Source organism: Phyllobates terribilis, unplaced genomic scaffold (genome assembly GCF_046119375.1).
Source record: "Phyllobates terribilis strain yellow unplaced genomic scaffold, ASM4611937v1 Scaffold_11__3_contigs__length_659146591, whole genome shotgun sequence".
Classification (NCBI taxonomy): Eukaryota; Metazoa; Chordata; class Amphibia; order Anura; family Dendrobatidae; genus Phyllobates; species Phyllobates terribilis.
Window position 1 is genome coordinate 410,695,135 of NW_027362771.1, and position 16,592 is coordinate 410,711,726.

General features: G+C 41.9%; 1 protein-coding gene across 2 annotated transcripts in view; it reads right to left on the reverse strand.

Moving 5' to 3' along the window:
• FBN1 (fibrillin 1) overlaps nt 1–16,592 on the reverse strand; it is a 305,286-nt gene that overhangs the window by 20,095 nt on the left and 268,599 nt on the right. For both annotated transcript variants that reach the window (XM_073653071.1, XM_073653070.1), the window contains exons 63-64: nt 14,236–14,355; nt 7,581–7,812 (exon numbers count right to left, since the gene is read on the reverse strand). In XM_073653071.1, the coding sequence (XP_073509172.1) occupies nt 7,581–7,812; nt 14,236–14,355 (352 nt within the window). The remainder of the gene's footprint in view (nt 1–7,580; nt 7,813–14,235; nt 14,356–16,592) is intronic.

The following is a 16,592-nucleotide window of genomic DNA, read 5'->3' on the forward strand; positions in this document are numbered from 1 at the left end:
TATTATATGATAATCCTGACCGTGTCGCATCAGCTGAGACTGAGTTGAGACGTTTGAAACAGGGATCAGGTAATGTGGAAAAATATTGTACTCATTTCCGTCGTTGGTCTACTCAAACAGGGTGGAACGATTCTGCTCTGAAAAGTCTATTTCTTGCTGGGCTCAATGAAAGGGTTAAAGACCTGCTAATTGCTTATCCTACACCTGAAGATTTGCAACAGGCTATGCAATTAGCTATACGGGTGGATAGGAGACTGCGTGCAAGGGTTAATGAGAGCAAATCCTCTGCTATGTCAGTTTCTGGTTATGAGAATGTGTGTACTAACAGTGGTGAACCGATGGAGATTGGATCGGTGGCACCTCGCTCTCAAGAAAAAGACCGTAGATTTTTTGAAGGCTTGTGTTTCTATTGCGGAAAATCTGGTCATTTGATTAAAGGCTGTGAGCTTCGTATGAAGAAAGAAAAAAAAATGGTCAGTCATGCCCGTATTGCCTGTTTAAATTCCAAGGGTGTATTTTTAGCTGCTTCCACGATTGCTCAGGAAAAATTAATGGAATTTCGGGTGTTTGTCGATTGTGGGTCTACTCTGAATGTAATTGATGGGGGATTCTTGGAAAGACTCAATTTAAAACCCGAACCTTTATCATCCCCCATTGCTGTGGTTTCTGTGGATGGTTCCCCTTTGAAGAATATTACTCTCAAGGTCTGTGAATTTCCTCTCACTATTAATGGTGTTCACCATGAGAAATTGGATTTGGTAGTTTTGAATAACTTGCCTTCTCCAGTAATATTGGGATTGCCCTGGTTAAAATTTCACAATCCTGTACTGGATTGGTCTACCAGTGAAATTAAATCCTGGAGCCATAAATGTTATGACAAGTGTTGTAACGGGCGTATTGCAGCTTTGGATAGGGGAGAATTGCCTGTTCCTATTCAGGATTTTTGGAGAGTTTTTTCTGAGAAGGAATCGCAGGTTTTGCCTCCCCATAGAGACTATGATTGTTCTATTGAATTTGTCCCTGGAGCGACTCTTCCTAAAAGTCGTTTATTTAACCTTACTATTCCTGAGAGGAAGGCTTTGGAGGAATACATACAGACAAGTTTGGCCGCCGGTCACATTAGGCCTTCTAAGTCTCCTGTGGCGGTTGGATTTTTTTTTGTAAAAAAAAAGGACGGCGGTTTACGTCCTTGTCTGGATTTTCGTGAGATTAACAAAATTACTGTACGCAATCCTTACCCACTGCCATTGATTCCTGATCTGTTTAACCAGTTAATGGGGGCCAAGTGGTTCTCTAAAATTGACCTTAAGGGGGCATACAATCTGTTGCGCATGAAGGAGGGTGACGAATGGAAGACTGCTTTTAACACTCCTGTGGGTCATTTTGAGAATCTGGTTATGCCTTTTGGTCTTACTAATGCTCCTGCATTTTTTCAGAATCTTATTAATGATATCCTTAGACCTTTGATCGGCAAAAATGTGGTTGTGTATTTGGATGACATTTTGATTTATTCGCCGGATCTGGAGTCTCATTGGCGGAGCGTACGTGAGGTATTACAGTTATTAATGGACAATTCGCTTTTTGCTAAGCTGGAGAAATGTGAGTTCGCTGTACAGAGAATTAGTTTTTTGGGTTACATTATCTCCAGCGATGGTTTTGAGATGGACCCGGTGAAAGTTCAAGCTGTACAGGAATGGCCTAGGCCTATTGGTTTGAAATCGATACAGAGGTTTTTAGGTTTTGCCAATTATTACAGAAAATTCATAAAAATTTTTTCTAGTATTGTCAAACCTCTGACCGATCTCACCAGGAATGGTGCTGATGCGGTTCAGTGGTCTTCTGAGGCCATTGAAGCTTTTGTGTATCTCAAGGAGAGGTTCACCTCTGCTCCCATCCTTATGCAGCCTGATGTGACTAAGCCGTTTTTGGTTGAGGTTGATGCTTCCTCTGTGGGGGTTGGCGCAGTATTGTCTCAGGATAACGGGGATGGATTACATCCCTGTGCCTTTTTTTCAAAAAAATTTTCGGAGACTGAACTGAATTACGATATTGGTAATCGGGAATTGCTGGCTATTAAACTCGCATTTGAACACTGGCGCCACTTCTTGGAAGGTGCGGAATTTCCCGTTCAGGTTCTTACGGATCATAAAAATCTGATATATCTTGATGCTGCCAAGCGCCTGAATGCCTGTCAGGCTAGGTGGGCACTGTTTTTCTTGCGGTTTAATTTCTCCGTTACTTACATCCCTGGTACTAAGAATGTTAAGGCGGATGCCTTGTCTCGCAGTTTTTCTCCCATAGTCGGTGCTGAGAAAGAGGAGAACATTTTACAAGAAGGTGTTGTGATAGCTGCTTTGGACTCCGTTTTGGAAGATGAGATTCTTAAAGCACAGGAGAATGCCCCATCTAACACTCCTCATGGGAGGTTGTTTGTGCCTGGGACCTTTAGGAGAGATTTGTTTGTTGAGTGTCATGAGTCTCGGTTGGCAGGTCATCCCGGAATCTCTGAGACCAAGAGACTGGTGGGTCGCAGTTTTTGGTGGCCTGGATGGCAGAAGGAGGTCATTAAGTGGGTGCGTCAATGTACTATATGTGCTAGATCTAAGTCCTCACATACTCCTGCTGCGGGGTTGCTTTGTCCTTTGGAGGTTCCCAGTGCTCCTTGGACACATTTGGCTATGGACTTTATAACTGACCTTCCCCCCTCTGAGGGTTTTACTGTTATCTGGGTGGTCGTGGACCGTTTTAGCAAGATGTGTCACTTGGTTCCCTTTGTCAAACTGCCCTGCGCTAAAACTCTCGCTAAGGCCTTTGTCAAGGAAATTGTCAGACTTCATGGCGTTCCTATTGACATTGTTTCTGATAGGGGTCCTCAGTTCGTGGCTCGTTTTTGGCGTGCCTTTTGTGACAGGTTGGGAGTTCATTTGTCGTTCTCGTCCGGATATCATCCTGAATCTAATGGCCAGACAGAAAGGAAAAACCAGGATGTTGAGCAGTTCTTGCGTTGTTTTGTGGCAGACAATCAAGAGGGGTGGTCTGAGTTTCTGCCACTTGCTGAATTTGCTCTGAACAATCATACATCTTCTTCTGCTGGTTGTTCGCCTTTTTTTTGTTGTTCTGGGAGACATCCGTCGTTTGGGTCGTTCTCCAAGTTGGGATCTGCCGTGCCGGAGGAGGAGAATTTTTCCGGTGATTTGGAGAGAGTTTGGACGGATGTGCGTGGTAATCTTCAGGAGGCCAACAGAAAATCTAAAGACTACTTTGATAGGAAACGACAGGAGGTTTTGTTCGCTGTTGGTGACATGGTTTGGTTGTCCTCTAGGAATCTGCGGTTGAGGATTCCTTCTAAGAAATTGGGTCCCAAGTTTGTAGGGCCCTTTAAGGTGCTTCAGGTTGTCAACCAATCTGCTGTTAGGTTGGAGGTTCCTACCTCCTGGAGAATTAATCCGGTATTTCATGTCTCTCTGTTAAAAAAAGCTGTTGTGTCGGATGGTGACGCCTCTGCCTCTGTTCCTCCGGTGGTGGACGGGGAATATGAAATTTCTCGCATCCTTAACTCTAGACGGTATAGAGGTAGTTTGCAGTATCTTGTGGCCTGGAAAGGTTTCGGACCCGAGGATAACTCTTGGGTGAGGTCAGATGATGTTTCCGCGTCCAGACTTATCAGAGTGTTTCACAGGAGATTTCCTGATAAGCCTGGTCCTAGGGGATCCGGAGGATCCTCTTAGAAGGGGGGGTACTGTTAGAACATTGCTCTTAGGTTTTTTCCTTTGCTGGTCACATGACCTTGTTGGCCTATTTAATCCTGCTCCGCCCTTCTGGCTTTGCTGGACTTCATTGTATAACTACTTTCTAGCTAGCCTGTGCTCTGTATCTAACTCTGTTAGTTTGCTTGGTCTACGGACCTCTATGTTCTATATATTTTGTTTGTTCGTCTGTCTGCTACTATTTCTGTTAGGAGGTGTCCCATTTTCCTCCCAGTCCTTAGTACTTGTAGGGATTCCTTCCCCACATCTATAGGTCTCCGTACAGACTAGCTTAGGACTTTAGCAGGTCTGATCGCAGGATCAGGTTCCCTGTTACATCGTAGGGATTCAGCTGAGTTCTATCGTAGGGACAGATCTCCTCTCTTTCCTTAGCTCTGGTAGCAGAACATAACACTTACACTACATAGTTTGTTCCAAGGGCGGTGGCATTAAATGTCCTTCGTGCCAAGAGCAGTTTCTGAGAATTGTTCCCAACAGTCGGAAAGTCACTGCCTCCACATTCAGCACACTGTAGCATCTAATTAAATCTTTAGCTGTTCGTTTGCTCGTAAAATAGATTAGAAAAGCTTCAGGCACATTTATAATCGGTAAAATGAAACTGCTAGGGTCACATATATAGCCCAATAACATAGTAGGTCAACAATTCCTGTTGTAAAAGTGCCTTGATGACTAGAATTTGAGGTACTACACATAAGGAATTAATGGCTCTGATTACCTCCACAGTATCCCCATTTTGGTAATTATGAAAATGTACCCAAGGTTTGACTTTAATCTAGTAGCACATAGAGGTGCATCAGGTGTCAGATGCCGGTAAAGCAGTGGGGATTATTAATGAATAATTGCGCAAATAACTAGAGAAAACAATGAGGTGACCACCATGCCCGGAGTTTCTGCTTCGGAGAGAAGGGATAGCAGTTTGCAGATTCTGTAGATCGTTTTATCTCCAAGGATAGAGATGGTCAGAAATGAAGGCGCACAGTGGCCAGCTGAGGGCTTCTACACCTTCATTTTAGCTACCATGTGAGAGTCTCGGCATTGTCCTTCCAGCAATCAAAGCAGTTAAATCCAGTTACATTTTTCTTTACCCAAATAATGAACTGACTCCTATTTTGTAGCCTTATCAAGTGCTCTATAAAACAGATTGATATAGGAACACATAAAACATAACTTTTATTAAGTAATCCAATAACTCCATATATGCCGCACCATTGCACTATAATAAGCAATGTATTGTTTGATCATGGAATCACGGCAGCATCGAATGAAGAAACATTTAGAGATTTTGAATAGGGCAGGCAGCCAACCTATCACATTGACAATGCCATGCAATCTCCAGGCAGAATGATTTAGGGTGCATGTATACTGGCTGAAAATGAGGAATGAGCATTCCTAGAACCGCTTTGCACCAAATATCCGCTGTCCATCACTTGACGAATGACCAAAATTCCCGTTTGTCGAGTATAAACAGATGTGCTGTCAAGAACAATAATATTCCAGGAACAAAGAACGATCTTATTAACTACCGTTTTGTTCGAATGGAAGTTCGGTTGCCCTGTGTCTACACAGGCAATTCTACAATGGCTGATCGGTTTATAGGTAGCTCACTGACAGCAGATTGGCCACTGTAAATACACCCAAAAACAAGGGACACTGAGCAGACTGATATATACTTTTGTAGAAAAATATTCCCTTTAACCTGTGTTTTATTTATTTACCTCAGCTCATTCTGGCCTGTTCAGTCAAGTGGGTGGTGCCATCAGTGACTGACAGCTATCTCTGCTTGAACACATACATTATAGGCTGTCAGTCACTAGGAGGATTGCACACTTGACTGAAAAGCTCAGAATGAGCAGAGATTTAAAGGGGTATTCCCATCTCCAAGATCCTCTCTCAATATGTAGTAGGTGTAATAATAATAATATTAGGAAATACTTCCAATTAGAAATGTAGTATAGTTCTTCTGATTCATTATGTCGCTTACCCCATGAGCAGTGCATTGCAGTAGCTTAGGTATCCATAGTTACGACCACTAACAACTGTCACTATATGAGTGATCTTAACCATAGATACCTCAGCTACTGCAATGCCCTGCATATGGGGTAAGTGACATAGCAAATCAGAAGAACCATACTACATTTCTAATTAGAGGTATTTGCTAATATTATTATTATTACACTTACTACATATTGGCATAGGATCTTGGAGATGGGAATACCCCTTTAACTAAATAAAGCACACTGTATACTGAATCTTTTCACACTAAATTCTTTTTAGCCACTAAAATAAAACCTATATAATTTTTGTATGGCCATAATCGCACTGAGCGGAAGAATTATATTGCTTGGTCATTTTTACTGCACAATGAACAATATAAAATCAAGACACAAGGGTTTTTTTTCACCATTTTACACCACTTCCATTTTTCCATTTTTTTCCGGTTTTTCAATATATTATATATGGTAAAATGAATGGTGTCAAATGTACAACTCGTCACGCAAAAAAAAAGCCCTATACAGCTAGGAAAAATGAAAAAGATATGGCTCTGGGAAGATGGGGAGGAAAAAATGAAAACTCCAAAATCAGCCTCCCCTGAGTCAACAACATTAGCTGGCAAATACAGGTTAGGCTACTCTCGGAACCGGGCTCATTGAATTATACTTTATTGAGTTCTTTTTACTACTGAGGATAAAACCCACAATACATATTAGATTACATGGCAACCAAACTCTGCCAACACACATTAGTGTGTATGTTTGTATATGGACCTTGGAAAATTGATGTGTATGGTGAGCTTAAAGGGGTACTCCCATCTCCAAGATCCTAACCCAATATGTAGTAGGTGTAATAATAATAATATTAGCAAATACCTCCAATTAGAAATGTAGTATGGTTTTTCTGATTATCTGTGTCTCTGTGAAAAACCAGAAAACTATACTACATTTCTAATTGAAGGTATTTGCTAATATTATTATTATTACACCTACTACATATTGGGATAGGATCTTGCTATTCCATCCGGTTTGCGTTTAGTTGGACCATCATTTATTTTTCAACAGGACAATGACCCCAAACACACCTCCAGGCTGTGTAAGGGCTATTTGACCAAGAAGGAGAGTGATGGGGTGCTACGCCAGATGACCTGGCCTCCACAGTCACCAGACCTGAACCCAATCGAGATGGTTTGGGATGAGCTGGACCACAGAGTGAAGGCAAAAGGGCCAACAAGTGCTAAGCATCTCTGGGAACTCCTTCAAGATTGTTGGAAGACCATTTCCGGTAACTACCTCTTGAAGCTCATCAAGAGAATGCCAAGAGTGTGCAAAGCAGTCATCAAAGCAAAAGGTGGCTACTTTGAAGAACCTAGAATATAAGACATATTTTCAGTTGTTTCACACTTGTTTGTTAAGTATACAATTCCACATGTGTTAATTCATAGTTTTGATGCCTTCAGTGTGAATGTACAATTTTCATAATCATGAAAATACAGAAAAATCTTTAAATGAGAAGGTGTGTCCAAACTTTTGGTCTGTACTGTATATGCCTGACAGTGGACACAGATGCAGTGAGCACCTAGCCGTAGCTTGTTTTTTATTGGATTACTTAAAGTTATGTATTATTAGACCCGAACACAACACAGAGTGAAATCTGTTTGAGCTAATTGGAAAAATTCAGTTAATCTTCATTAAGTGAAAGTAGCTGATATGGCCTAATAATATGTAAGAATCAATTTTTAACTGGTACGCTGCATTTCTTCGTTGTACAAAAATAACACTGATGACATTCTTGGTTCTAAATGAAAATAAAAATGATTACCCTTGTCCTATCCTGAAGTACCCCGGTGGGCAGCCGCATACATAGCCTCCTTCCGTATTGGAACAGCCATAGCTACATGGAGCCTGGGAAGAACTGCACTCATTGACATCATGGCAAGAACCGCCAAACTGTTCAAACTGAAATCCTGTTGGACATATGCACTTGAAGCTCCCCAGTGTATTGTGACATGTGGCTCCTCCACACACGAGGCTGCTCAGACACTCATTCTCATCTGCAAGGGAACACCAGACAAACACAAATTACAATTAACAAGTTTTAGGGACCATGGTACTTTCTACTTAAAGTGACCCTCTGATTCAGGGATAACATTTAATATGTGATAAGGAATATATAATAATATTACACTAAGCCCTCCTTTTGTACTGTCCTTCTGCCAATCTGCAGTTTTAGGGTCCTCCCTGTATTGTGAAAAAATGGGCCCAATGCTTCTCCAGCCACCTGAGGCACACTGTGATTAAGTAGTCTGAGACACTCCCCTGCTGTCTAATTGGCCAGTGCGGCCAGTCAAATAAAATGTAGTCCCTAGACTGCAGAGTCATTTTAAATGGTAGTGAGAAACAATACCAGACACTGGCCATAAATAACACTGCCCATTCTGTATAATGAAATCCCCTTTTTTAATCCTGAAGAAAAAAAGAGACTCAAATCTCCTTTGAGATAAGAGAACACATTTTTTTTTTGCTGCTAGAACACTGAAATCAACAATCTTGGTTAAATGAATTTCATATCACTCTCTTTAATTTACATGAGTTTGGTCTCACCCTCCACCCCCACTTGACCGTCCAACACCCCAGTTTTTGCTGAAATGGGAACAAGACCTTGGTATTTCTCTGTCAAAGGCAGAGGATTTTTCTGCTTTCCCACAAATCCTCTATCAGTTCTAGTTTTTAAGAATGTGGGTGCAAGATGTTATCAAGATGGTATTGTGTGCCTTCTCACTTACACAGGCTACGACCATCCATTCCTTTCATGTGTTTGAGATGTCTGGAGGAGAAGGGTACCATATTCCATAGCTTTTGGTTTTGCCGTGTCCTTGTGTCTTTCTGGAATAGTGTCTAATGGATTATCTTTAAACTTATAGGACTGCAATTCCCTCTTGCATTACAGTGACATTCCTATCCAAAGATACAAGCACTCTCTCTTTCATCATCTGATTAATGCTGATCGCACTTGCGTTCCTCTCATGGAGGTGCCTAGATCCAGAGCCCCCCATGTTATGTCTCTGGTTCTCCAGGATCAATGAGATTATGAAAAAAGAGAACCTGATCTCATCGGAGAACACAATCTCCTCGTTTAGCGAGACCTTGCACCCCTGGTTGGTTTCCAAGAAACTATAGCATACTGGTCGAATCTAGCATAACTCTCAAACCTGGTCAGCTAAGGGGTTTCTCAGACAGTAGTAAATTCACTGTCGGCATGTCCTGGACAATCCTGTTTTTTTTTCTCCCTCTCCTCTTTTTTTCTGCTTATTCTCTTTTCTTTTTTTCACCCTATCACGCTAGTTAGTTAATTATTAAAATCACATTGCCAGGGCCCCACATCTACTCGGTCAGGTACACTATGTTTCATGCTTTATGAGTCACAATTTATTCACTTATTTTTCTTTACACTTTTAGATTATTACTGTTTGTAATTCTCTCTTGAGGCTGCGTCCCGCTGTTGGACGAGTTGTGGCTGTGAAATGTTTGTTAAAATAAAGAATATACAAATTAAAAAAATAAATGTAATATGTCTAATACTATTCTGTTATTAATAATACATTATTTATTATGCAACTTTGCTTTACATTTATATATAATGATGGTAGGGTATGAGATATATTTTTGTCTTTTGTAGGTTTTGCTTCTTTTTGCTAGTGTGAACATGCTCCTATTTCTTGCATGTCTACCATCTTAGACCTCAGTTCACATTGCTTGGTTTTTTGTCTTGTTTGCATTCTGTGCAAATTAAGGGTGTGGCATCCCCCTTGTTGAGCTGATTAGTATATATGTAGCTTACCACGGGCTTAGGTGGTCTGATATTGGGACCCGGTCCTATTTGTCTACCCTTTTATATGCATTACTTCAACTTTGATATACAGTAAGGTTTTTAATATAGACAGTATAGGTACCGTCCCAATTTAGGGTCACCTTGTCGCTGGTGGGACGGCTTGTATACTTTTTTTGATCAAAAATAGTTCACTAAGTACCCTATATTTATTATGCAACTTTGCTTTACATTTATATATAATGATGGTAGGGTATGAGATATATTTTTGTCTTTTGTAGGTTTTGCTTCTTTTTGCTAGTGTGAACATGCTCCTATTTCTTGCATGTCTACCATCTTAGACCTCAGTTCACATTGCTTGGTTTTTTATTAATAATACATGTAGACAACAGAGAGAAAATCAACGAGTGTTCATTTGTCTGGGAATAGGATGTCTCTCTATGCCTATTAAATAATACAATAACAAAAGGAAGCCATGGTGACACACGCCTTCACTAACTGATGGCACCATACACATCTGCCAGCATTACATGTGACGTTAATAGAACAGTTCCTCTTATTGGTAATGGATTACTTATGTTTACTGCAAAACATTCCCCCAACCACAGCAAAACATGTGCATGGTTATTTCACTTATCTATATGGGAAACAAGGATATGTTAGTTGTTCTTTTATGACTTGGCAAATTGTGTAACCATTTGTTTTAGACTTAGTAACCTCTTTTAGGCTTTGTGTGAGGTATAAACACATTTTAATGAAAATCAGATGCACATGAAGTTCATGTCCCTGCTGAGGCCACTGTCCAGACATCTGTCCACTAAACATTGTTCCAATAACCCTCTGGCTTGTCCAGATGATCTTTAGCAAATTGCCAACGGGCAGCAATGTTCTTTTTGGAGAGCAGTGGATTCCAATCCTGCTATGCACACCATTGTTATTCAGTGTCATCCTGATGGTGGACTCATGTACATTAACATTAGCTAATGTTACCTTATTACCTTAGCCAATTACGTTTGGGGTCATTTATGACCTCACAAACTATTATATGCCTTGCTTGTGTAGTGATCTTTGTTGGTTGATCACTTCAGGGGAGGATAATAATGGCCTTGAATGTCCTTCATTGATACACAATGGGTCTGCCTGTGGATTGGTGGAATGGAAATTCTTGTAACCTTTTCCAGCGTGAGGGACATCAACAACTCTTCTTCTGTGGTCCTCAGAAATCTCCTTTGTTCGTGCCATGATACACTTCCACAAATGTGTTGTGAAGAACAGACATTGATAGTTCCTTGCTTTGTTTTTTTTTTTTAACTAAAAATGTCTCCCACTCATCTCATTGATTGAAGGCACCAGACTCTAATTTCACTTTCACATTATCTACAAATCTTAAAGGGTCACATACTTTTGCCACTCACAGACATGTTATAGTGGATCATTTTCCACAGTGAAAAGATAGAACCAAATCAAACAAATGAAAAATGTTGGACTTTGCTCTTTATCTACTTTTAGATGCTGTAGTTTTATATTTATGCAGAAATATGGAAAATTCTGAAGAGTTCACAAACTTAAGCATTATTGCAGGTGTAAGGAGAGGGACATACTGCCCACATTCATCCTTGAAGAACATGTAAATTGTTGTAATGTGTAATGTGAATTGTGATGTACAAAGTGAATTGTGACTTGTGTTGGTGATGTTGATCCTGTGTGTAGTTTGGCAGTAGGGATAGTGAGAGTTAATGTTTGGGGCTAGCCCAGAGTGGGAGGGATTAAGTTGATGAGAAAGAGACAGTTTCCTGTTGAGACGTCAGAAAGATCCCAGCGTGTGTAGTAAAAGGACCTAAAGTCCAGTGTGAGCAGTTCCACAGTTCGTGGATGTCCCCTAGTCATTAGAGGAGACCAAGAAAAAGGGTTAACATGATGAGCAGAACCCAGGAAAAGTGACAGAGAGAGTGAATTACTAGAGACGGTACCTGGCAGAGGATGCCTAGCAGTACAGCCCAGAGTATACAACTCGTAAGGTAACGGATCAGGACCGGTCAAAGTACGCAAGACGAAGAGAGTGCCCAGGGCGGGAGTTCCAGAGCGTCAGAAAAAGAGAAGATAAGTATTGGCCATACTGGCACCATAGTTCCCTAGAGGGGAAAAAAAACGCGGAACCGCAGGTTGAGTAAAGGACTCTTGCTAGCTGGACTTTAGTACTGAGCTGGGTTGTGGTGAAGTAGTGAGAAATAGAAAAAGTGAAGAGAGAGAGGGATTGAAAAAAAGTGTAAGGACAATGTTGCATATTGTGAAAGAAACGTTCATCAAGATCTCTGCCAGCTATATCCTGTATATAATCCCTTCCTAGTTATTGTTGAAAAGTTTATTTTCAACTGGTGGTCTCCCTACTTGAACTGTCCAACATCTGGTCATGGCGAATCTGCAACAACGGTTACATGCGGCCTGCACGGCGTAGCGTCCTCACAGCACAAGTCCACACACCCAGCCAGGACCTCCACCTTCATGTAACGTGCCAGAGCGCAAGGGACCAGTACCTTGCCCACGGCTACCGCCCCGCGCCACATTACACAGGTTTTGCTTTTTTTCTCCTTACAAAGTAATGTCCAAATTTGACTAAGCTTGTTCATATATTAATAGTGGCAACCATCCTGTTTTTCATAGATATCAGTATTCTTTTGTCAAAGCTGCGCTGATCTCTAATATTACAGGACAACAACAAGGTTCGAAAACGAATGTCCAATTTAGACGGGTCGATAATAGGGAAACAAGCATTCGTAATGGCTGATTTCTCGTCTAAACAGGATGGCAGTAATCCGTCAAAAGAGGAAAATGCTCATTTATTGGGTGTGATGATTTTTAAGCCAGTCTAATAATCACTGTTGTCGGCAGCACATCATCCTGAGTATACAGGTGATGTGCTGCTGATAACATGGTATTATAAGTGCACAGAATGACTGTATTTAATGATCAACTTACTGGATTTACATTGCAAGATCTATGCCAAATAAATGACCACTGAGTGGCTACATGCAAGCCAATCACTGGTCTTTTACTGACCTATTTAGACAGGCCGACCAGAATTCTATGTGCACAAACCGATCATTAATACAAATGGTTGTGTAGCATAGAATATCATATTATCAGTAGCACATCACCTGTTTACACAGGACGATGTACTGTCTATAGCAATGATTTTTAAGTCTGATTAAAAATCATCGCACATGCTAAAAGAATATTTTGCTCTTTCGTCAGGTGATTGCTGGCCTGTTCAGATAGGCTGATAATCAGGTACCAGTAGTCCTACGAACACTCATTCCCCAACTACTCTCAACACATTTTGCCGTGGTGATCCATGCTCCTAAAGATATCAGAAAGCATATGTAGGGGAATAGCAACAATTTCACGTTGGATGTTTTCCTTCAAATTTTCCACTGTGCTAGGCACTGAGACTTTCCCTTTGCGCATACACCAAAGGAAGAATTCTGGTGGTGTCAGATCCAGCGAAAGCCCCTTCTTTAAATCACGTTGTTGCCAAAAAGGGACTAAATTTCGGCCATGCTCTTTGCCGATGTGTGACACGCTGCTCCATCATGCTGCAAGTAACTTTCCGTTAACTCATGATCATCCAGTTGATTCACGAACTGTTCAAATATGTCCAGGTACACATTGGTATTCACAGTGGTGTCAAAATGGGGCCTGTAATGCGCAACCGAGACATTGCACACGTTACACTGACTTCTTGATCATGGAATGGTTTTTGGTGAGTGGCAAAGGGATTTTCAGCGGCTCACATACAGATGATGTTGCGACTCTGTCCAGTGCCTACCTCATCGCTCCAGCGCTGGGGCATCCTGGCTTGTTTGAAGCTCCATATACTGAGGAGCACATTGCATGTATTTCATTCAGATTGCTTCGCCCTAGTGAGAGTCATTTCAGAATATCTGGGTCCTCTTTCGAGTAAATATCCCTTTATATGTATTATTAACGATCATTCAGTGCACATAGAATTCTGGTTGGCCAGCTGGGTTTACACCGCATGGTTCATGCAGTTACATGACCACTGAATGGCTTCATTTAAAGGAGATATCCGGGATTTCAAAAAAAATGTGCCGAAGCACTAACAGGCATGTAGTTGCTAACAGAGATAACTATCTGTCTGTTGTACCCGGCACCGGTCATTGACCGCTCCTGCCAGAGATTCAGCTACTCCTTGTCACCAGAGCGTCAGTTTCTTTTCCTGTTGACAGGGCGGGGCTACTGGTGTCATGCTGACTGACAGCCGGCGACCCCCAATTAGGCAGAGGAGAGCCCGCTGGCAATCAGCGTGACACCAGTAGTCCCGCCCTGTCAACAGGAAAAGCAACTGCCGTTCTGTTGATGTGACGTCAGCGGAAGTCTGTGACCGCTCATGCACACCAGAATTCTACAGTACAAACCAGAATATGTGTTAAACTTTAGATTCCTCAAAATACTCCTTTTTTTTACTCTGATGAAAGATTTACACCCCCTTCATCAGGACTGAAAGCATTCCCAGAGGTGCTGAACACTTGTTATGTAGTCCACAACTATTACTGGACCAATCACATCCAGTCTCCTTCAAGAAAAGATTAACAACTAAATTATCAAAATCCGAATTAAGAATACTCACCCACACACTGATTCCACTGGTAATGCTGAAGATAGCCTTGTGGACAACTACACCTATAGCCACCTATGATGTTCTGACATCCGTGCTGACAGCGATGGCTTCCATCACATTCATCCACATCTAGTTAACAGAAAAAGGAATTGTTTTTATATATTTCAGAACTTGATGAATACATAGTGCTGTCTTTATTTAAACAATACATACAACTATGAAGAATATATAAAAATAAACTGAAATTTTAGAACAGCCGTTTCCTCATAATTATAATTGCAGATGTTGAACAAAAAAAAACACAAACATACAGCACAAATCAAATATTTATGATTATTTGGCAGCCAGATGGATTTAACCGATAAATCTACATGGCCACTTTGTACTAGATCCTAAAGCGTGTACCAGCCACCATCCCATAACTGAGAGTAGAGCTCCTGCAAAAATAAACAGCGCTGTTTCCTTTGGCTAATGTAAGAATAAGAACAACTCCTGTTCCAACTAACAAGTAGAGACACCGCTGCAATCCCTTGATCACGTCCTCCGGTCCTAGGCCACCTCTAGAGCATAGAATTGGCAAGATCAATCTGTCACTGCACTGTTTTAAAGGGAAGGTACTGTATCATCAGAACACAGGTTTTTGTGTTACATGTACTATTTTGGCAATACTTTTTATATATATATCTCGATTTTTATTTTAAAAAAAAAAGTAATCTTGCAATATTCACACTGGCCACTGGGGCTATGTTAGACTCATGCTTCCTGTCCTTTCAGGAAGAGTTTTCAGCAGGCTCCATACTATCAGAGGCAGGATTAACACCTCTATACACAGCTGATAACACCGGATCAACCAGTCACAATAGGTGATGCCACAGCTGACCCTCCTACCCTCCCTTCACAATGACCTTTGCACACAGTCTTTAGATGCTTCAATACAAAAGATTGTTCATTGTGGCTAAAATGTACAAGTGGATTTTCCAAAATAAAAGGAAGTTAGAGTCTAAAATAGTCGGTGTGAAGATATGAGGTTGTAATCATCACCTAGGCAGGTTAACAATGTAACTTTTTTATTACTTACATCCACGGTCTTACATCAATTCCCGGTAGATGATCACAATGCAATGTCCTCAGTCCACAAGATCCCATACTGGGGCCGATGATTCTACTGCCCCCTGTGACAGTGTCACTGGTTTTATATGTGAGGGGAGGTATGTGTCACTCAGGATGCTCTCTTTGTGTGAACTAAGACCTACTTCATTTCTACCATCATGTTATATGCTGGTGGGTTTACTCTGTTAAAGGGTGTGCGGTTTTATGGGAATGGCAAAGAAGGCGGGACGCCATTCCCCCTACCTCCCTCCAGGGTGTGGCTGAGCAATGTGTAAAAGCTCAGTCCCTTTATTTCTCTGGAGTGTGGTCTGGAGAGTGAAGTCTCCAGAAAGTGTTGTGGAAGCTGCAGAGCTTTTCACAAGGACTTTACCTGTGCAGTTTGTGCTACCGAGAGCGGGCGGAACCCGCTCACCTATGGACTGAAGCTATACTTTGTTTTGTTTTCCCGTTTAACCCAGAGGGGTCTTGTTTATTTTTCCTGTGGAACCCTGCATGAGTTTATGCCATAATAAACCAGCACAAAGGTAACCTGAGAATGTGTGTCCTGAGTCCGCCACCGGGAGAGCCGAGCGAGTCATCTTGCCACACCCCGTATCAGTCGATACCCACTGTCTCCCAACCTTTGATTGGCCCACAGCTTTGGTATCTCCCACCAGAACAGTCTGCAGTCACAGCCTATGCCCCTCCAGACAACAGATCCCATTACCGTAGCACGTGTATCCAGCTCCAGCCAGCAACAACCCGTCCATTTTTTCGTCAGTGTCCTAAATACCCAAAGCCGCTCCCCAGAATTGAGCTCGGCCCTAGGGAAGCACTTTGCCTAAAGCTAATTGTGCATTGGTGAAGGTATTTTCCTGTGGCCGAGCCCCATCACCTGGGACTAGATGTGAGACCCCCCGTGTTGTGACGGCTCCACTGGGTCTACTATTCCCATCCACATAATGGGACCAGTGACTGGGAGAACAATGACTTGAGGCCTCTGAGATGCTAACAAGAGTAAAGGAGTGATTGCTTCAACTGATTACCAATCTGGTGTCTGGCCTGAAGCCCCCGTCTCACATAGCGATATCGCTGCTGAGTCACGGTTTTGGTGACTCACCAGCGACCTCACCAGCGATGTCGCTGTGTGTGACACTTTGCAACGATCAGGCCCCTGCTGTGAGGTCACTGATCGTTGCAAAATGTCCTGGACCATTTTTTGGTCGTTGGCCTCCCGCTGGCCAGCACACATCGCTGTGTGTGACCAGCGGGACCAA